This window comes from Bison bison, unplaced genomic scaffold (assembly GCF_000754665.1).
Source record: "Bison bison bison isolate TAMUID 2011002044 unplaced genomic scaffold, Bison_UMD1.0 scf7180017864295, whole genome shotgun sequence".
NCBI classification, from domain to species: domain Eukaryota; kingdom Metazoa; phylum Chordata; class Mammalia; order Artiodactyla; family Bovidae; genus Bison; species Bison bison.
This window is the reverse complement of record NW_011494867.1, coordinates 2,773,639-2,796,940: the sequence shown is the minus strand read 5'-3', so window position 1 is coordinate 2,796,940 and position 23,302 is coordinate 2,773,639. Positions and strand designations below refer to the sequence as shown.

The 23,302-nt window shown below is 39.3% G+C and overlaps 1 protein-coding gene across 1 annotated transcript in view; it reads right to left on the bottom strand.

The window, feature by feature from the left end:
• CNTNAP4 (contactin associated protein-like 4) overlaps window positions 1-21,747 on the bottom strand; it is a 288,255-nt gene extending 266,508 nt beyond the window's left edge. Inside the window, exon 1 of the mRNA XM_010850772.1 lies at window positions 21,498-21,747. Coding sequence (XP_010849074.1) covers window positions 21,498-21,582 — 85 coding nt within the window. The 5' untranslated portion in view covers window positions 21,583-21,747. The remainder of the gene's footprint in view (window positions 1-21,497) is intronic.
• Between the last annotated feature and the right edge of the window lie 1,555 nt (window positions 21,748-23,302).

Genomic DNA, 23,302 nt, shown 5'->3' with positions numbered 1-23,302 from the left:
AATAACCTCAGATATGCAGATGACACCACTCTTATGGAAGAAAGTGAAGAAGAACTAAAGAGCCTCTTGATTAAAGTGAAAGAGGAGAGTGAAAAAGTTGGCTTAAAGCTCAACATTCAGAAAACGAAGATCATGGCATCCAGTCCCACCACTTCATGGCAAATAGATGGAGAAACAATGGAAACAGTGTCAGACTTTATTTTTCTGGGCTCCAAAATCACTGCAGATGGTGACTGCAGCCATGAAATTAAAAGATGCATACTCCTTGGAAGGAACGCTATGACCAACCTAGATAGCATATTCAAAAGCAGAGACATTACTTTGTCAACAAAGGTCCATCTAGTCAAGGCTATGGTTTTTCCAGTGGTCATGTATGGATGTGAGAGTTGGACTATAAAGAAAGCTGAGCACTGAAGAATTGATGCTTTTGAAGTGTGGTGTTGGAGAAGATGCTTGACAGTCCCTTGGACTGCAAGGAGATCCAACCAGTCCATCCTAAAGGAGATCAGTCCTGGGTGTTCGTTGGACGATGGGGTGGCAAAGAGTGGGACACAACTGAGTGACTGGACTGAACTGAACCAGGGGAATCCCCAGCGATCCAGTGGTTAGGACTCTCCACTCTCACTGACAGAGGCCTGGGTTCTATCCCCTGTCAGGGAATCCTGCAAGTCACGCAGAGTGGCCAAAAAGAAAACAAAATAAACTCTCTACCAGGCTCTAGAGAACACTGAGTCACAATCAGGAAAGAGGAATCAGTGTAGCACAAAGTTCACTGGGGTATCATTTCAGCTCTACTTATTCCTCCCCAGTCTATAACCAGTATTTAAATGCCCACCAGGCACACTTCCTTTGCTGAGAAGACCTAAGGGTCTGCATATCAGAAAATGACCCCACTGATGAAACTGTGATCCTGCAGATGGTTTACAAGCCAGCTATCCAATATCCTTGCAGACAACAGGGCCCTTGGAGAGCAAATGGCTACAACCACCTCATTACCTCCAGGATGTGGTCGCGGATTCTGATGGATTTCACCACTTGGTTGGATGCTATAACGGAGGCTCTGGCTGCCTCCCAGCACTGCCTCCCAGCCTACCCCCTCCTCCAAACACACACACACACACACACACACACACATTTGAATGGGGTATTCTAAACCATCTGATCACCATGCAGGATACTGGGAGTGTTCATTCCAAATTCATTTCAACTTTACTTGTCCCCATCCCATCAACCCTTCTTCATATGAAATCTCCAGGACTATTACATTTTAATGATTACATCTTGGTTAAACTAGACTATTACATTTTGATTAAACTAGCAGTTCTATTCAGGTTCATCGCTCTGTGCCACTGCTGAGACGGTCAGCTAGGAATGGCCTCTATACAAAGAGCCATTAGCTGACTTCCTTGGGCTTGAGTGTCTTCTTTGTCCTCCTGGCGCTCTGTGTAAGACTCTTGCACAGTAATTAACACATTGAAATTCTGTGTTCACACATCTATTGTCCCCATCTAAATGCTCAGCCCCACAGTGTCATGGAAAAGGCTCCACCTTTCTGGCTGTAACAGGAAAACAAAAGGAAAGGTGTGAGTGCAGAGATGCTGACGAAGGAAGAACTAGCAATTTGTGACCACTCCAACAGATCGGTGAAGGCAGCAGAGAATCAGAGTGTCTTGAAGGGTTTCTGACTACAGGTTATCAGAAAAGGTAACGAATCTCATCTAAAGAGGAGGGGACAGAAGATCAGACATGATCTCTGGCTTTTAGGTTAGAATCTGATGTATCAGGTGTTGTGTAGTGTGAGTAATATTTTAAAAGAAATATTTAAAGCAGAAAATTTTATATGTTGCAAATGCCAAACAAAACAAGAAATGGCAAGTTATTTGGAGTCTTTGGGTAAAGTGATCTGAAAACAGCATGCTGGAAGATTACATATAACCATTAGCAGCGTGAAGAATTATGTATCATCTGCCTATCTATCTACCTATTTCTCATAAATTTCTTGGCTTCTTTTTGTTTAGTAAATGTTGAAAATTTTAAGGGATAAAGACCGGTTATTTCATAGCCTGAGAATGTGGATTTCAATTAACATGGAGGGGCTGAAGTGATATACTGAAACCAAGAATTCCCTGTTTCCAGTGTACAATAACTCCTAATACACACTTCTGAAGGAACAGGTCCTGTTTTATTTTTTTAAGTGCAGCATAATAAATAAAATATATTACTGTGCTTGAGTAAAAATAAATATAAATAATCATTTTTTATTATAATTCATTCAATAGCTGAAGTTCTTTGCATTAGTAAGGGCAGGGCACATTCTTATCTAATAGAATTTTGACTATATGTTTGCTGTTTTTAAGCAACGTTTAAATTAAATAACAGTGTATTACAAATGCTAAAATGTAAATCATTAATTTAAATAGCTGTTAAATACCAGTTGTTGATTCTGTTGTACTCGAAATTCTAATGATCAAACACTAGAATTTTAAAAAAAAAAAGTTTTTCTTCTATCTTTCATAAATCCTCTGAGTTCACTTATAAATTAGAAAAGGTTATTTCTTTACAACTTTGTTGAGTAAAAGCCTTCTGGGTTTTCTTCGTAGCTGGATATGTCCAGAGGCATATTTTAAAAATGTACCAGTTGCCACTGGAGAACAACTATAAGCCTCCAATGTTTCCTACCACAGATTTTTAAATCTCACAAGACTGTGTGGCCCTGCAAAACACACTGGAGAATTAAAACTCTCTAGAGGGATAATTACCTCGGTTCTTCTCACTGCTTGTAGTATCAAAGATGGTCAATAATTTTATAGTATCCATCTATGGTTTCCAAAGTATAGCAAAGAAGTGCATTTTAAATTATGAGGCATTTTCAAAAATGTTACAGTTAATACCATTTCTCTCTTTTCTCTCTCTTCCATTTTGAGAGCAGAGTCTATACACTGATATATACCTGTTTTCTAGCACGTAGTTTGACACCAATGGCACTTGGTAAATGTTTGTTCAATTAAATTAAAGAGCACACTGTAAAATTTTAATCAACTTTTGCTTTTCTATTTTGCCTAGGCCCTCTTTTTACACATCAAGTGATAGATACTTCAACCCAGACTGTATCTGTCCCGAAATCTTTAAATAACCCAACTACAGGTATTCAACATTTTAGTATTGAATCTCTACTTTCTAAGCCATCTGGGTGGGGTGGGGTTGGATATCTGAGTGGAAGATAGGAAAACATCATATTTAGCAGTGATGGGGAAGAATAGTACAAGAAATCTTTAATTCAGGATATATTTCTGTTACTGCCCAAAATAAGAGATGTCATTAAAATGTAACAACATGCGATGGCAGACAGTACTCTGTATGAGCCTTATTTCAGAAAGGTTTTACTTAATATATCCCCATGGCACAGACCTTTATGAAATATCACAGTGTACATAACACACACTATCTCAAAAAATTTACATACGATCCTTTGTAAAGAGGGTGCAGAAGAGAATGAAAAAAAAAAAAAATATATATATATATATAAATGAATCAAGATTCCTTATTTGCAAAGAAAGAAGCTACATACCAAAAGTATATTACACTTTTTGGAATATAAACACAGTTATAATAAAGCAAAAACGAAAATCACTAACTGGAATTGACCACTCCTTGCACTCATGTGTTGATATATTACATCCAATCAGTCTCGATGTCCATCATTCTTACATGTTCTCATGGAACGAGGCCGTCTCCATTGTCACTGGCTCAGATGTTTCACAGTTCTTATTCTTACAGGAACTAATTCACCCGCTAACTATCTGATTCTGTGTTCCCAGGATAGACTCCATTCCCCTTTCCTCATCATTCCTCTCTTCATATTGCCAAGAGTTTAACTTTACAAAAGACAGATCTAATCAACGTCACCCACAAGTGTACATATAACACTTCTAACAATAATGTGATCCCCTGGAGAATACTGAGGTCTCTGCTTTATGTAAAAGACTCGTCACCTGGGATGCTTCGTGACTATGTATTTCATTAGTTTTACCTGCTGTCGGGCCTCACTTTCAGCCAGTCCTTCTGGACTGCCTGTGGTGCATTCCAATGCTCCATGCTTTGTGAGGCTCCTTCTAACTGAAATGTGCTTCCCCCACTTCCCCCTCCAGGCTCTTCTATTTGTTCAAGAAATAGCTTTCTCTGATGCTCTGCCTATAAGCAGCCCAAATGCCTTGTATTCCTCTCTCTCATCATGCCTATCACACACTAGTGTGCTTTTCTACAGAACTAGCAAATGGCAGTACTGAGCGTCAGCCCATCGTGGGCTGGTTGAGAGTCAGCCAAAACAGCAACTGAGCACACTGCTTGCCACAGAACCATCCATCCTGTGAGTACCCTGAACAGTATTGTACATTTTCTTGTAAGACAGTCAAAACCTTAGGCATAAAACGTGGTTTCAAAAGCTTCATGAATCCAGGAGTCAAAACTTCCATTCTCAATTGTCAGCAAGAAGTTAGTGATTCTGACCATTATAACATTTCAAAACCACTGATGCTGAAGACATGTGTAATGATAGGCAGCACACTGCAGAGGCACACTAAATATTCACTGAGTAAATATGTGAATGAGGTGAGCAGAAGAAGCCTCAACAATTATAAGAGCAAGGAATACTTTAATAGACTGAATGAACAACCACCCAACCCAGTGAAAAGCAATTGTTTGTATGCAACCAAGCACATCCAGCCAATGTAAATGTTATTTCACTAAGAATTTTTATAATATTCTTAGCTAGTATTTCTTTCTTAGGTATAATTCTCTAAATCATCAGTGCCAACCTAAAAACAGCCAGAGTCCCAAAGAGTGCAATTATGGAGTTCACTTAATATGGAACATTTTCACCCAGTGTAATTTACGGAGATAAATTTCCAAACTCACAGTCAGTAAAAAAATATAATAACTCATCTCTTATCAACTCCAATAATATTACCAGTCATATATTGATTTTTAACGGAAATGAGAGGAAACACACTAAGTTACCAAATAAATCATAATGGCATTACATCAGAAATCTAGATTGAAGTGAAGTATGTATCAGAGCCTGCCTTTCATCTGAATTACTTTCAGGTATGTCTTTCTGTCTTCCACAAAAGGTTTTGGGTCCCTGAGTGGCAGGCATTTATGATTTTACCTTCACCTGCCTAACTAGAACAAAAACTCAGATGTAATTTTAGAAACTGAGGAGATGAATGGATAATTTCTTTGCCTATTCTACTTGCCCTCCAAACTACGGTAACTCCAGGGTAACAGGATATTTCTTTTACTGGGCGTCGCACAGGAAGCTCCCCTGAAATGGCAACTGCTGGGCAGACTGGGACTTGGTCAGTTTACATCTCCTACTTTTAGAAGAATGTAAGACAGAAGAAATTGTCTTATAAAGACATAAAGAATAAAAACTGATCACAACTTTCAGTTCCAACCACTCTGCTAAAAACGCTACTCTCAGTTCCAGGCATCATAAAAGTCGTATCTTTTAATTAAAAAAACAACAACACAGCACTTTCAAGAAGATACAATAGATTTCACTTCTTGGATTAGCCCATTTGCTTGTGGTATTTCACCTGGTATTTGCCTGGCAGATGAAATGGGTGATTGAATACATTTATTTTCAACAGTATCCAAATAGTTCCAAGCATATAGCCATAACACTATGAAGATACATTTTGTGAAAGGTTGCCTTAAGTGCAGAGTCACCTAAGTCCACCCAAAAGGTAGATTGTACAAACTAAGAAGAAACTCATTTTAGAACCAATTAATTAATGCCCTAGGAAATCATTTTCCCTTAATATTTTTTACTTGTACAGTTGGGAAGATGAAGAACTGGGAAGCATTCAAGACGGTTGTACCTAGAACTAGAGAGCTCATCAATATTGATATTGTTACATCAAAGATAATATTAAAATGATGATCTCATTGCTTTGTTCAATAGAGTAAAAATTTTAAGGTGTAGTGTATTGCTTGAGCAAAGTAAGATGAACCTTTTAAAGAGAGCTGGGCTAGATAAACAGGGTCAACACTCAAAGAGTGAGACACAAAGTGTCCTCAATGTCTCTGATATTTTTCTTTTTCAGAAAGAGACTGGGATCAATGAACACCATTCAAACATGTATCAGCTTTTTCACAGAATCAAATCCACTCTGGGAAACAGAGTTCTCATTCAAAATCATAAATCTTAAGCTTTTCTTGTTCACTGTGGTCTTCATTTTTAAATATAGGTTGCTTTTGCTGATTAAGGAGAGAACGACAGTATGGAGGAATCCTAATGCTTCTTGAGATGTTAAAATTTTCTCAAAAAGATGGGAAAAGTTACAGATATTTTTAAAAGGAAGACAAAACTCAAAAGATGCCAGAGGAAAATCAAAATCAGTAGCAAGCGAAGCGTGAGACGGCAGTTAAGAGGTTCTTCCCATAAACAGAGACTTGTGCCTTCTGGAGGAGATATCAGGCTCATGGTGATATCTGAAGACCTGCACTCGCAGCAGCCCGTCAGAGGCCAGGGGCACTGAGCTCCCAAGGGGGACACACGGAGGGGTGATTGGTGATGCCGCGGAAGGCTGTAGAGACGACACGGCTGTGTGTGTGACTGACAAGACCAACTGATGAGCGAGCAGGTTTCCCGGAGGGTGACAGATGAGCTTCTGCGATCTGTCAGTGTGGCATCTCTACCCACCACCTCTGATTCATGTCTGAACAAATGATACTGCTGGAAGAGACACAGAACCGTCTTTAAGTGTTATAAATTCTTGAGCAGGGAAGAGAAGGGTGTAAGACAGCCACTGCTTTAAATTTCGCCTTCCAAAATAAATTTAGAGTTTTGCTAAAGTAGGACAAAGACGTTGAGCACTTCATGACACTGACCTAGGTAAATGGATTAAGATACTTAGAGAACCACAGGCATCTTAAAGATAGCCATATACCACTAGAAGTGGACACTGACAACCTAAGAAAATTTAAAAATCAATGAACAACCAATTGGTTCTTAATGTTTAAATAACAGCACATCCACCTGATAAGTTATGAAGAACCGTTTAAAAAGACAAAGACTATTTCGCCACAAGAGAAATGCACTGGAGAGGATAGGAAAACACGCAAAGGAGTGAACAGATGCTGCGGTAAGATTGACTGCAACAGTGTATGGCAAACATCTGTCCCAGTTTTCCAAACGAGGAGGGCATCCCACAAACTCTAAATTAGACAAATTTTAAATTGAATTTAAAGAAGTTATTAGGATGATGATTGTTCATTTGTTTTACTTATGTTTTGTTTGTTCTTTGGCTCGACATAGAAGACATGCCAGGGGAAAAAAAAAGAAAGAATTCGCGTGCTCTGGGTTTTACGGATTAGAAGCAGAAAAGTGCCTGAGGAAACGCATTGCAAAATCAGCTTTGAGGAAGGGGACATGAGAAACACAGAGAGCAAATCACAACACAACTGGAGCTCAGTAACATAAAGGAGAAAAGAATTTGGAGGGGCACAAAACAATATTTCTGGTAACTGCTGTGTGAGGGTAGGTGATAAATGGAGAGGTGATTTTAATAAAGGGCAGTAACCTAAGATCTGCTGGAAGGAGTATTTAGAACAGAATCATACACTCAGGAAGGGAACGACTTGCTTCAAAGATCCAAGACTGTTGTTATATTATGGGAAGGCTTTTTTTGTTTTATCACTATGATGGAATCCTGTACCGGTTATCAGCAAGCCTCAGGTAGAGGCAGTGAGAGAGCAAGGCTCAGATGGAAGGAAGGAGAGAATGGTCGGGGGAGGCAGCTTCTGTGACGGCCAGCCACGTGGTCCTGCAGCACCACTGAGGAGGGCTCAACTGGAAGACAAAAAAAACACTACAGGATGACCACACTCACATGATGGGTTTCAACAGGTCAGAGCAATGTATCTCTCGGATACCAAGAGAAGATACACTTTCTGCAGGCAGTTAAAATAAAACTGAAAGTGAAGTCGCTCAGTCATGTCCTACTCTTTGCCACCCCATGGACTGTAGCCCACCAGGCTCCTCCGTCCACGGGATCTTCCAGGCAAGAGTACTGGAGTGGGTTGCCATATAAGCACTTATTATGGACTGAATTATGTCCCTCCCCTAAAAATACAAACCCTGAAGCCTGAGTCCCCCATGTGACTGTATTTGGACGCAGGGCCTTTCAGGAGGTACTTCAGGTTAAATGAGATCATAAGGGTGGGATCCCAATGGGATAGGACTGGTGGTCTTATAAGAAGAGGAGATACACACCGGAGCTCGCTTTCTCTCTCTCCAACCATTCACAGAAGGAAGGCTGTGTGAGAATATAGCGAAAAGGTGGCCACCAGAAGCCAAGAAACAAGCTGCCACAAGGCATCAACCCAGCTGGCACCTTGATCTTTCATTTCCAGCCGCTAAAACTTTGAAAATATAAATTTCTGTTGTTTGAGCCGCCTAGTCTGCAGTGTTTTGTTATGATAACCCTAGCAGACTAACACAGCTCCCTAAGGGAGCACACCGCTGAACATGGGGAAGGCGCCAAGTTTTGCCAGCAGAGTCTGAGGCTGGAAAACATTACTAAAGCTGCGGAAAGATCTCTTGGACAAGACACCAAACGATTACAGGACAAAGAACAAGAACTGGAATGGGCGACTGAAGAGCTGCAGCACGTCAGCCTCCAGCAGTTTACCCAGCAGACAGCAGACAGTCACCGTTTTGCTCACGGCGCCCACTGAAGCAGAGGCCCCTCGTGCAGACATAGAAACAGAGGCACTGATCCAGTCTGGGTCTCTGAAGTGGCCTGGCTCCTCTCAGCAGCTCCCCAGGAATCTGTGTATATCCTGCAGAATCCTATCTTATCTGGTTTTAACCCTGAAGGCATACACATATATAACATTACCTGTCTTCAGGGGAGAGGCCCAGGAAAGGTACCGGGGACGCTGAAAACTCCTTCGTTGATCTTGTGCCAGTGATGAAGAATGAGGATCTAATTCACAGGCCACTGCATCTTTTTTCTGTCCTAGGCTGTATACTACTTGGAGCCTAACCTGTTCACTGATTCTAAAGGACAAAGAAACTGTGCTCACACATCCACGGCGCTGACATTTGTGTCCAGCAGTAGCACTGCAGTATCTTCATTTTTATTTATAGCATTTTGAGAGCATTAGGAAAGTATTAAACTGTATGTATATGTAAATAAAACTGTGACTGAAGAGTGAAGAGAAAACAAAATTGCAGATCGCCTCGATCGGGTAGATCTGCCATCCTGCAGAAAGGAGCTGGTTTTCCTTTCTGATTTGCACTGTTCAAGCCTCTTAGAACTTGTTCCTGGAACTACTGACTCAAAGAAAGAATTTAGACAGAATGGATAGGTCCTTGGGTATCAGAGAGCAAGGGTAGGGGGTTGTTGATGTAATTCAGAGGAGAAAATTTACACTGATATTTTCACTGGGTAATGTTTGATACTTTAGCCCAATTAGTAAGGAAGAGCATGTTGATAAAATGCAAGTGACAGAATCCTTGGAAGACACAAGCATATTACCTTATGGTTTATCACACCAGGGGGGGAACCCTGAGAACAGACAAGTGTGAGTTCTAATACTCAGTATAGGTGATTTCACAGGCTCACGGAGAAGATGAGTGTATTCCATTTCAAAGAGCAATGGATCTGGCATCATTAACGTTGGGTTCAAGCCCCAGCTCTATCCTTTCTTACTCAGTGACTTTGGAAATACCTCCTAAATTTCAATTTCTTAGTTTGTCTAATGGTGATAATATTTGCCTCCCAGGCCTGTGAGGTACACTCCACCATCGTGGAGTCCACAGGGCCCAACACAAAAAGAATATTTGTCAATATTAATCATAATTTATGTCAACATGTGTGGAAAGCTATGAATTACAAATGAAAGTCCCAAATGTATACCACGAGGAGGAAGGAACATGCGAGTAATCTTTAAAAAGTGACAATGTTTTACAAGAAAATATTTTTTTTAATATATGGAATTAAAAGGAAAACACAAGTTCAGAACCCATTCATGCTTGTCAAAATTACTAAAGGCAATGAAAAACGCTTTGTGTATATTTATAGACAAAAGAAAAGCAAAGAAACTACAAGTATGTCTTTATTAATAAAAGTTAATGATGAAAAGAGAAAATTGATTTTATTTTTCTTCTATCTTCCAAAAAGGAGAAAAATCTTCGAATGAGAAAACACAAAATAAAGGAATTGAAGTGCAGGATAAATAAAGGAGTTGAACATTTCTTCCCGAAATGTGGCAAGAATTTTTCAAAATAACTTCTCAAATTGAAGGTGATGACCTGGGAGTTGCTACAGAGATGAAGGGGCAACATGATGGCCTGGAAAGGGGAAGATGCTAATACAATTTTATATTTATGACGTATTTTTTGTTCGCCTGTCCACTGAACATTCTCAATCAAAATTGATCTGACAGAGTGGCCTATCAGATGACGTTTGCTATGAATACAAAAGAAAGCAGAGACAGAGATGTGTTTTCTTAAAAAAAAAAAATCAGATTTGATGCTCTATGATCAGGAATAGGTGAATGAACACTCAAGGTTCTACTGAATTTCTATGAGGAGGATGGAAAGAGGTGAGGTGATTTGATCATGTAAGAGTCCACAGAGGAAGGAGGTGAGGCTAGGTTTCAGTGTAAGTTTTCCAGGAGGATTTAGAGGAAGTGATTGAAGGCAACCAGGCAAAGGGAACAGCAGCTGGAAAGACCAGGTGACAGAGGCTAGAGCAGTGGTCCCCAGCGTTTTTGGCACCAGGGACCAGTTTCACGGAAGACAATTTTTCCACAGACTGGGGTTGGGGTATATGGTTTCGGGATGACTCAAGCACATTTTCTGTGTGCTTTATTTCTATGACTACATCAGCTCCACCTCAGAGCATCAGGCATTAGATCCCAGAGGCTGGATACCTCTAGGCTGGAGGACCCTTGGGCCGGGGTGGGCAGGAATGGGAGGGAGAGAAAGCAGTCAAGACCGACAAAAGGGGAAAGACAAGCAGATTCAGAGCAGGAAGGTATTTGTTTGCTACCCTAATAAGCTGGAACTTCAAATGAAAACACCTAACAATGAAATGTAGCTATGAGACAAGACTTGGTTTCTTTTTTGATAAAAGCCTTAAAACACTGATTGAAAACATCAATGCATTTTTATGGCAGACATACCTAAAAATAGGATATATGTGTAAGTATTTAAAAATACTGCATGAGTCACAGGAAGTAGTGAGGGAGGAAGAGGACAGCCGCCTTGCCAGTCTTGTCGGCCAGATCAGCCCTGGCAATCGTAACGATGGCAGATGCCACAGCCGGAGCCCCTCACATCCAGCAAAGTGAGCAAGGGAGACTCGATTCTGTTAACTCAGAACAAGCCGGCCCTGCTGGCATCTTCTCTAGAGACAGTCTCAGTGATTAATGATACTGCATACACTCTTTTCATGCTGATCTTTGTTGCAATTTATATACACATACACACACACCATGGGGTCGCTAAGAGTCATACACGACTGAGCGATTTCACTTTCACTTTTCACTTTCATGCATTGGAAAAGGAAATGGCAACCCACTCCAGTGTTCTTGCCTGGAGAATCCCAGGGACGGGGGAGCCTGGTGGGCTGCCGTCTATTGGGTCGCACAGAGTCGGACATGACTGAAGCAACTTAGCAGCAGCAGCAGCACACACACATATATGTATATATAAAGCAAGGGAGAGAGAGACAGAAAGAGAAGGAAAGGTTTCTAAGACATGAACATGATCGTTTACAAGGCCACACCAGCAGATGACTCAGTTTTATGCATCAAGCATAGCAAATTATTGCAATCATAACTTTATTCTTAGTACCCAAAATTCTACATCGTATTTTTGGTAGCTTCCTTTTTCCATTTCTCTAGTGGACATTTGACTATGAACTATTTTATTTTATCATATTCCACTTTGTGATTTGATCCTGTAGGTTGCTATGAAGTTAAGAAACAGAAGGTATCTACAGTGTTTGCTCTTTGCTTTCTGAATCTATCTTAGGGCTTTCTCCACACGTTCTCTCTTTGTGTGTTTTAGGAAGGACTACACAGCAGCACTCTTGGTAAAGAACCCGCCTGCCAATGAAGGAAACAAAAGATGTGGGTTTGACCCTGGGTCAGGAAAAGCCCCTGGAGGAGGACATGGAAACCCACTCTAGTATTCTAGCTTGGAGAATCCCATGGACAGAGGAATGTGGCGGGCTGGACACGACTGAAGCGACTTAGCACACATACATCTTATGATACTTAAGAAGCTGTATTATGACATTTTAGAGGTGCATGATGTTTTCTTAAGAGGATTATAATACAGGCTCCATGTTTAAAGTACAACAGTTCAAACATCATACTTACAATGAAACAAAGGAGCCTAATCGAGCAGCTTTATAACCTTGCACAAAATTCCCTCACCACCACTTTAGATAGAATTGCTTTTATTTTAGCAATGCTCTTTTAATTAAGTCCTAAACATCTAAACATGGCAAATGTAAATATGTATTATAAATCCTTAATTATGAGGATCACTAAGCATTCATGCAGCTTTCTGCCTTGGAGATAGATTCTTTTTGTTTAAAGTCAGCCAAAATTGAGAGATAAAAGTGAATGATGTGAAAAACGCAAAGTTTGTTTAGAATGCCCTATCCCTTTACCACATTGTCTTTAAGAGCTAAATTATGTTTCAATTTATCTAGTGCTTTTTAAGTCAAAATCTCTCCTTACATTTTCTGCCTTTGTTGCCATATTCATAAAGACTAGCGCCCTGAGACTGACTGGAAGTTAAGTATTGGAGATCCGAAGGTCTTTGTGGCATTTCCTAGAAAATAAAGCACTTTGGGGTCACAGAAGGGCAACACTGTCCCTCTGCTTGGGATGAGTTTAAATCGGATGCAAAAAGACCTCCTGCTATTTTTTTAATCCCACATACTGTTTTTAAACTATATGGGAGACTATTCTGTGTGGCAGCAATAAAATAAAAATTTTATTATATATCCCAACAATACTTAATTGAAAATGTGCCACCTAGGGGAATGTTTTCCATTTCTCTGTCAGCATGGCCTGTTTCCCAGTCCCCACCCACAGTACCTTCCAACATTGGTGTGCACACACGTGCACACTCACACACACATAGTTCCCTCTCAGCAATTCATTTCTTTCACAGACCATTTTGCATTTAGTTCCTTCTTTCTGTGTACCTACTGAGGAACGAATCTTACAAGACAAACACACATCACTACCTTTCAAAACCAAACACTAGTCTTCAAGATCTAAATACATAATCAGGGTTTCTCTGGTGGCTCGGTGGTAAAGAATCCACTTGCCAATGCAGGGGACACAGGTATGATCCCTGGTCCGGGAAGAACCCACGTGTCGGGGAGCAACTAAGCCCGCGCACCGCAGCTACTGAGCCTGTGCTCTAGAGCCCACCCTCTGCAACGAGAGAAGCTGCCGCGGTGAGGAGCCTGCACATCGCGACCAGGGAGTGGCTGCAACTAGAGAAAATCCCAGGTAGCAACCAAGACCCACCACAGCCAAAAGAATAAATAAATAAGTAAAATTATTTTAAAAATTAAAAATACATATTCGATCTTTTGGAACAAAGCTATTAGTCCAGAGATAAGTTGAACTTTCCCAAATTTTCTCAAAAATCTCTCCTTGGGGTCTGAAACACAAAGGTAACTGGTTCACATTAACAAGAAGATGCCGGGCTCTTAGCTGTGGGCTGCTCGTTGTCACCCAACCATCTACTAATCCCAAGGCCTGCAACCAGTTCCTAGGAGAGTTTATCCATGCCCTTCAATGGACATTCAAAAAATAGCTCTCTCTACGTTATAACTTCAGAGTTAAGTCTGAAGTAAATGAAATCACAGGTTGTAGTTTGTCTTAAAACTATACAGTAAATGTAATTTAGGAAAGCAGTTGAATTCACATATTCACATGCTGTTTCTAAACTAATATCAACCTGTGGCCTCATTTGTAAGTACCATAATTGCCAATGAGGGAGAAAAAATATTGGTTACAGAAACAAATACATCTTTTACAATTTAGAAGCATATAACATCTTAATCTAGAGCACTGCCAAGTAATAAGAGGGACTTAATAAAAAAAAAGTAATTAGAGCTTTAGGCCAACTGATACATATTACACTCTTTTTTCCTTTGTGATTTAAAAATCTTAGAGGTAAATTTCTTCACTGCTCTATTAAATACTTATGGCATTAAAAATTTTATAGTTACTAATTTTAAACTACTTAAAATGTCAAATGTTTTCAGGCTTCACTCACTTTTCCAATTATTACATTGGAATGACTCATTAACTGTAACATAAACAGGCTCATTTTTACCTCCTGTTATGCTATTTCTCTGATTTTATGACCAGAATACACTTTTCCGTGAACCATGACAAAAATGCACTGGGAGAAAAAAAATGAAGCACATACTCTTCCTCTTCCAAACGCCAACTTAACTCAGAAGAACCGAAGCAATGACGATTTGTAATGCACTTTGCATGTGAATTCCTTACCATTAAGTAATAACTGTAGTTCCTGGTACCATGTATGTGAATGCCCAAAAAGACGTTCCGGCAAAAACTTTATCCTTTCAAAGTCAACTGGCAAGCAAAAATATCTCTACTTGTGCAGTAGTATATCTGATAATGGTGTTTACCAACACAGAGTCATCAAGATCCCAGAGTGATCAGCATTGTGGAAGGTGTAAATTCTCAGATAGTAAACAGTGAATGATAGTTCTAGAAGTCAGATAAATAAACACATGGATACGTAATACATGCCTAATTGAAGCACACAACCAGGTGACAACAGCCTCAGAACTCACTGAAGAAATTTAAATTTGAAATCTCAGACATCAGTTTCCCGCCAAAAGTAACTAAAAAGATAATCCAATGTCAAAGACATCTTGGTTATTTAGAAATACATTTATTGTAGCTTAGCCTTATGGGTAAACTACCTATTATTTCTCAAGAAATTTTGAACTTCCAAAAAAAAAAAACTCAAAGACTTCAAATTATGATATTAATATTGTAGATGATTTATTCATTTAAGTAGATTCAATTAATTGAGGCTTTTTGATGAGTTTAAGGACTTTTCATCCTTCTAAAGCTCCATAATCTTTTGTTTGCATTTTATTTTGGGGCATTTATTTCTCTTTCTGAGATTCTTCTTTTTAAAGGGGCCAAAATCAAATTGACCTTAGCATTTGATGCTACAATTCAAGACATGTTTTTAAAGATCTGTTTGTTAAAGAGTATTTCTGAAAGTTCCCAACAGAAACACCCATTAAAACAATGATCCAAATATTCTATGGGGATTCACCCTGCCATCACCAAGAACACAGCTCAGTTCACCTCATGATTATGATTAATCCATGAAACCTCCCCTATTTTAAGCACATATTCTATGACAGGTTCGTCCTTCCTTATCATACTAGTTTACTTGAAAAACTGCAATAATTCTAGAAAAATATGAAATGTTACTGAGGCCAAGATTTCTGAATTAATAAAAATGAAAAAATAATTAAGCTAAAAGCAAGAATGGAAACACCAGGCCGCTGAAAATATCCAAATCTGTATTCTTTAATATTAATATTTCACCAGAAACATTCATCCACCAATCTGAATATACATATCTGAGATTTAAGTAACAATTTTGGATAAATTCTTATTATTTTTTCATACTGTTTTCAGAAGCGAGGTCATTATGGAAACTTAAAAGTCACAATGGAGGGGAAGGAAAACATTTTATTAAAGGACAGAGAAGGACTTCTTAAGTAACCTGACTAATCAGTCATATGATTCATAAGTTGACAACATTAAGGCCCTAATATGACTTATCTAAGGTAAAAGGGATTCGGATTCTAAATGTAGTATCAAATTGTGAAAAAGAGGTGCTTGCAAAGCAAGACTGATAGTCTATTGTAAAAAAGTTCAGAATCATGTAATACGACTGTCATTATCCTTTTTTATCTATTTACCATGAAGAGTCATGAATCCACTCATCACTCTTGTCAATATCCAGAGTAAGTCCCATTAAGGAAGTTTTATGAGACCGTCCTAGGCTGACATGATCTGGAATTGGTCTTCTGATAAGACAGAAATCTTCACCAGCACTAGACCATTATAAACAGTTTTATGAAAAATAAATTAACATATAGCCATTTATTTTGGGGAAAATGCTACAGCGAAATTTCAAGGAAAATAATTTTAAAAATATAATACTCTCTATTATTTTTTAACTCAAACTTCTAACAAACACCATAGTAAACAGTATAAGGTAAATAAAATGAGGCCACTCATCAGTATTTGGAAAGGAAAATTAAATACAATTCCAAATAGATAAGGCATTCATATAAAGATTAATTATCTTGGCATGACTGGGTGAAAGGCACCTGCTCAATTATTATAAATTCTCAGTGGGCAGTGCTTAAATGAAACTCTACTTTTCAATTTATTATAGAAAGTTTGCCAATTTCAGAATTTTTAGGAAGCTAATGTAAAAGTCATAAGGACAAGAACACTCTTCCCCTAAGATGATTTACTTCATACAATCAGTGATTTCAAATGCAAGTTCTGATAATTATGGAGTGGAATATTTTATACTCATGAAAGTATCAAATAACAATAGAATTTTCATTCAAAATATCTAAAATGCAATTACTTATACACTTTATTGAGCTTCTGATACTAATGGGATTACTTGAGATTGAAAGCTATTCTTTAGCAGCCAAAACTGCTGAAACTTTGCAAATAGTTATAAATAATTCATACCCGTGGAAATAACAAGATTTCTGAAGGATAAAGTATTTAAAAAGACATATGTCGAGAAGACGCTAATGAAGGCCTTTTCTGTTATGTGTGTGCTGAGTTGCTCAGTTGTGCCAACTCTGTGACCTCATGGATTATAGCCCGCCAGGCTCCTCTGTCCATGGGATTCTCCAGGCAAGAATACTGGAGTGGGTTGCCATGCCCTCCTCCAGGGGATCTTCCCAACCCAGGGATCAAACCCAGGTCTCCTGCGCTGCAGGCGGATTCTTTACTGTCTGAGCCACCAGGGAAGCCCTTTTCTGTTATAGCTTCTGGCAACTGTATCATTACAGTCCACACTTTAATTCTTCAGGAATGTATTTGTATGCTAAATAATTAAGACTAAATTTTAATTTTATCATAGTAGTATGTAATTTATCCACTATCCAGGTCACATCAATATACTGTATTGTGTATTCTTTAAATCAAAGGTCAATGAACTTTTTATATAAAGAGCTAGAGAATAGATAATATTATGCATGTTCTTGTATGACAAGAGGGAAATCAATTTTAAAATGATTTTATTGACAAAATTTAAAATATAAGAATAATTAAGTATAAAGTTTTGCCATACAGGTCTACTAATGAGAAGAATGAACAACTAAAATTTGAATTTAATATGATTCTCTTATGTCACAAATAATCCTTCAGTTAATTTTTTTTCAAATATTTAAAAATGTAAAAACCCACTCTTAATTCACAGAATATGACACAAAACAGGCAGTGGGCAAGACTCGGCCCATGAGCTGTATTTTACCAACCTCTGAACTAAGTATTACATTATCTTACAAGGGATATCTTACAGTCGTATTGTTTTCAAGGTAAATTAATTCAATCTTGATACAGAGATTGGCTTCCATAAAGAATTGTTTATATATGATATGGATTCTGAAATTAATTTTAGAAGACATGGAAATGCTTTGTAAATACTTAGGGTAAGCACTAGGTATCATATGGAAGCCACGTGTTCGATCGCCTGCTGGCTATGAGCTGTATTATCTCCACAGCTGGAGGCTGCTCTACTCAGAAAGGATCTGAGACGCATACAGTCAGGGAGGGGGAATGCACCAAACTGATGAAAACAAATACAGTACTGCTGTCAGAAAAGTGAGTCAAAGTTCAGGCTCACCTTTATATCCTGAGGCCGGCTATTTATGTATTGCATCATATAATTCTATTTTATCAATAATTTTACTGTTGTTGTATTCTGGTTATTTTTTGCTATGGAAAAGAATTTGGGTGGAGGAAAAGAAGGAAGTTTCTAGAAAAAAGTACCAGACTGAATTTGAGCAATTTGAGAATCTGACCAGTAGCAATTAGGTGATATCCCAGAGCACCCCAAGAGTGATCATCTACCTAAGTCATATCGTCATCTGTTGTTAATTTTAACATACTCTTTAGTGCTTCTTTCAGGGTAGATATCAGATACAGCCTTTATTCCAAATAGCGAAAAGAAAGCACACAGCAAGAACGTAACCTCTAATTATGTCATTCATAAGCTGCTTGGTAAGCATTAAAATTCTCAGTGTATCTGAAGCCAGAGAGCTTCCATCACATGATGTGCAGGAGTAAAAAGCAAAACTCTTAACTTGCCTCAAGACTAACAGCTGTTCCACCACATCAACGCCCCCCTCCTTAACAATGTCTTAATGCTCAGAAGAAAACTGGGTTCATGAGAGCAATTTGAAAATAGATGACTCCCTTCTCAGTGCACGTGTCTTAGTAGCAAGTGAGGAAACCAATAACAGCCTGTGCAACTTATCAAAGCACAAGCCCTTCTAGAAGAGTCTGTCTCTAAACTTTCGTGGAAGGAGCCCTTCAGTACAATAACAAACACCTTGACCAGAACAAGGAGCAAAGACCTGGGGCTGGTTCAACACTTCTGAAACGTCAAGTACGGTGCCAGTAGGCAAAGAAGGTGGTCGGTTCCACATATTTCATCTTTAGGTAGAAGAGGAGAAGCAAGCCACCAAAGATGTGGAAGCGCGTGGGCCCAGCGGTTTCTGCATCTTTATATAAACATATGTTCACACACATAAATACATACACATGGACATGAATATCTGTGTGAGTGTTCGCACGGAATCCTTCTAATGTAAAGTCATCCTGTTGATTAATTACATCAACTAACATTCAAATTAAAGTTGCCTCATCCCGGAGCTGTCCCTGGTGTAGAGATGCTGTCCTGTGCCAAGGTTCACACTGGCAGCCTTAGGCAGTCTTGGGCCGACGCAATGGACCGCAGACTTGGTTACTGGGGAATCAGCTGTTCCATGTCTTTGTATTCACCTGAGAGACTGACCTTTAATTTTCTTAATTTCCATTCAGTTCTCCCTGGCTTTAATATTGGTGTTCAAGATTGATTCATGTTTTAATATAAAAGTCTTGTCCAAAAGAATTACTGGAGTTACAATACTTTAAAAATACTCATGCTGGCATGCTGGTTGATGGTCACTTGTCCACACACTGAATTTCAACCTTTCTGGTAAACATATATACTTGTTCCTCCAAAAAAGATACAACACAGGAAGCACCCTGACTTGGTAATATGTAGACCTTGCTTCCTTCACACACCAAAATACCAAATGTTAAAGAGTGAAATGAAATTGGGAAATGAATTTTTCTTTTATATCTATTGCAACAAATTGTATTATCAATGTGATAGGAATAAGAAATTGCTGACTGCACCTTTAATTATCTGAAGTCATTTTACCTGTATTTATGACACTTCAAGAACAGCCAACTCTGAAAATATATTGGTAACCAAGAATTCCAACTTTAATATTTAAAAGTCCCTAAGAATTTAAGAACCTATAGGTTCTTTACATTTATCGAATGTGTAAAAGAGCATTAAACAACTTCTTGAAAAATAAGCCCAACCAGAGGTAAGCACCCACAAACATTCTACTCTTCTCAGATCTTCTCAGCAGCTCATCTTTCCTTTGAAGAAGATACATTACAAAGAAAGCTACTGGATGTTATTCTGCCTTTTACTGGACTTCAAGAAAGCAAACAAATGTAAACAAGTAGCCCAATCAGTTGCATTAACTGATTATAAACTCAAACAGCCAGTGTACTGTAAAGACAAGACGGCCCCTAGGCCAGACTTCAGCTCTGCTTTTCTTAAGGGAAGGACGCTTCACATGATGCGCTTTCCATTGTAAGAGTGACCTCTAGTGCTTCCTTTTTTACTGAACTTCTGTAGTTGGGCGATGTATTACTTATGCCTTTTCTACAAAACTTTGTGTGTGTACAAGTGGGTCTGTGTTATTATTGTTTGTTGCAAAGGCTACTTTGACAGCCTCCCAAGATTTTGACTAGGTGAAAACATGCACAGTTTATTGACTCACGGCATCTTACACCCACAAATGAAAACAGAGACTGAGGCACAGCACAGCGCCCAAGTGAAGTCCTTTTCCTTCGGAGTGGTAGAGGCACCACACCATTAAATGAGTTAATAGTGAATGGAAGCATGGAAGCACAGTGGCCATTCCGTGTAAATGAGCATTTGACTTGTGCCAGTAAGGTCATTTCTAATGTTCTTCCCACATCAGAGTGCTTCAGTGCACTCAAGGGATGTGCCCAAGCAAACATCTGGTTACTGGCTTATTTGTGTCCCCAAACCTAACAATATGACACAAAGTCTTGAACAGACCTTACCAGCAGATAAGCTTTTCCTCTGAAGTACAAGAAAGAGAAAGTCATATTTGCTGAGCTTGTTGATCATTCATCAAGAAGGGGGAAATTCTCCCATTTAGAGATTTTAGGCCAAATACAACTTTTAAAACTTTTCTTCTCTCTAATAAACCCTGGATGGAGAGATCTCTGCCAAATTATTTTGGATGATACTTACATTAGAAATAAGGTCTTAAATAAATCCTCCCTCATACCATTAACTCAGAACCAGAATATTCAATCACAAATTTATGAAGCTAAAAATTCAAGGATAGTGCTTCTGAAAAATCACCTGAGTGTATTTTCTTTAAGTGACATTCGGGGCTCAGGTGTGCTCTCTCAGCAATGCTGAAGGCTCATTCTGGTGGCACTGAGGACGCAACTCCGAGTATTAAGGCTCACCTCCCCAATTCTGCCGCTGGATTCTGCAGCACATTTCAGCTATTATCCTGGCATCATTTTAAAGGCGCAGCCGCCTATTGGTCTGCTAAAGCTCAAACTTCAGAAATCTAAGCTAATGCAGCATCATGCAAAGTCTGCCAGTTTGTTTTCCTGCTACACATAATTCCAATTAAATTCAGTAAACCTAAAAAAGGGCAGAAATGAAGAAGGAACATTCACTGCCTATTCCTTGGTTCAGATGCTAATTTAATGCTTTAGGAGAACTTGAGCTTTCTTAATGAATACACAAATACCAGAGGATAAGATTCTGTTCACAGACAAAAAAAAAAAAAAAAAAAAGGACAAGAAATGATACTTGGCATATTCTGACCGGACCCAGAGGAATGACATGTGTAAACCCAGTCATATTCGCAAGATTTTTTAAATGATGCTTCCTTTATAGCAATATGCTTTGAGGCAGTCCGAGTTGCAAATAATAATCATAAAAAAAAAAGAACAGAATTAAAGTTTTGCAGAGAGGCCCCCCTGCAAGTTTTAAATCATGTATGTATACTTACAGGAATTCCCAGCTAAAACCCTGTTCCAATTTGGAGTAGACAGCAGAAGTAGCGTCTTGAGGACAGCTCCCGTGACAGACCCCATGTTCACATTTACTGGGCTCCCCCAAAAGATCTTGAGTGGCTCTCCGACGGCTCCAGTGCTGTTCTCAGTCCCTCGCCCAGCTCTGTCTGGGTCTTCAGCACCTCTGGGTCGCTCAGTCTCCCTCCTTCTCTCTCTCTCTGAACAGCACCCCTCTCTCTCACTCACTCACACACACACACACATACACACACACACACACACAAACACGCACACCACAGCCCTGACTGCTCACTGAAAAGCGCCCAGCATCTTTTCTAACAAGCATCCACACTGCCGAAGCCACGCCCACCCCTCGCAGCCGTGGTCCCAGAAATTGGCAGCCGCGTCCCTCCTCCGAATACGCAGCGGTGCCCGGAGCTCCGCTGCGCGCTGCGCCGCTGATGAAAGCTGGACCTGGAGGCGCGGCCTGCTGCTCCCGGGCCTCCTCGGGGCTCCCTCCCCGTCTCTTCTATTCTTCAATAATCCTTAACCCTTTTCTCCCCTCTGGAGATGTCAGTGGGGGGCGGGGCGGGGCGGTGGAGCATCCTGATTTTCCGGAGGTCTCGCCTTCAGCAAAGCCAGTCAACGTACTGAGCTAATTCCTGATTATCCGGGAGTGCATCCAGGTAAAATTGCGCTTTGTTTCAAAACAAAAGCATAAAATGAGACAGAAGTAACTAAGCAGCATTGCTAAATTGTAGCTAAAACTGTCCTTGGGGAAAATACTTGCTGTTGTTTTTCCTCTGTTTATATAAAATTCTCCTCTTCAGCTATGGTGCCAGCATTTTTATTATGGAATTGCTTCACAAGGAAACAGACATTCCTGTTTGGCACATATTTAAAATCATCTAGTAATAGTCTACAAGAAATTAACATTTCTTATTTTAGTGCATCAGGAGTACAAATCCACAAACTGAATGCTTTGGCTAGATCTATTCTGATGAATGCATCAGGCCACAGTGGCATACTACAATCAAATTCTTTAATAACAATTCTCAAAAGGCCCCAAAATAAAAATGACGAGACACTGAAGAAAAGGAACCCCCACAAACACACACACACAACACGCTTATACCAAACCTCCTAAATAATATAAAGATGTTTGCAAATGGTCTAGAGGACAGAGGAGTAAAGTTGAGTTCAGAAGACCACCAACTATAGAAAAATTATTCTTCTAATGGCTGATCCACAGATACTACCAGTTCTTGAACAGAATATTAACATATTTAAATAATGAAGGTAATATCACATAAATAAGTGTATTGCATGGGTCATAGAAGGATAAATAATCTCTTTAAAATAAATGTCAAGATATTTAACTTAGAATGTGCTAAATTTTATCAGAATGGGAATCCTGAGGTTCTCAAGCACTTCTTGGTGATAACAAATAAGAAGAAACAGAAGCATTCAGCAGCAGCAACCTTGCTATGAAATGAATGAAATAAGGGGGAAATGGGAGAAGTCGTCTCCGGTATAACCATAAGAGATAGCTCTTGCCTGCAAACAAAACAGAACAGGTATTTTTAATGTTTCTATTTTGCAGATGAGAAAACAAGAACAGGAATTTAAATGATTTGAGGAGAGCATAGAGTTAGTAAGAGAAGCACCAAGGACTGGATTTTGTTTTTCTGACCCTAGTCTTACTGCTCTCATTCGAGGACTTGCTGCCCCTCACATAAGAGTATAACTCCTTCCTGAGCTCTGCCAGTGCCAGTGATAACCTGAGGTCTGTTAAAAAAAA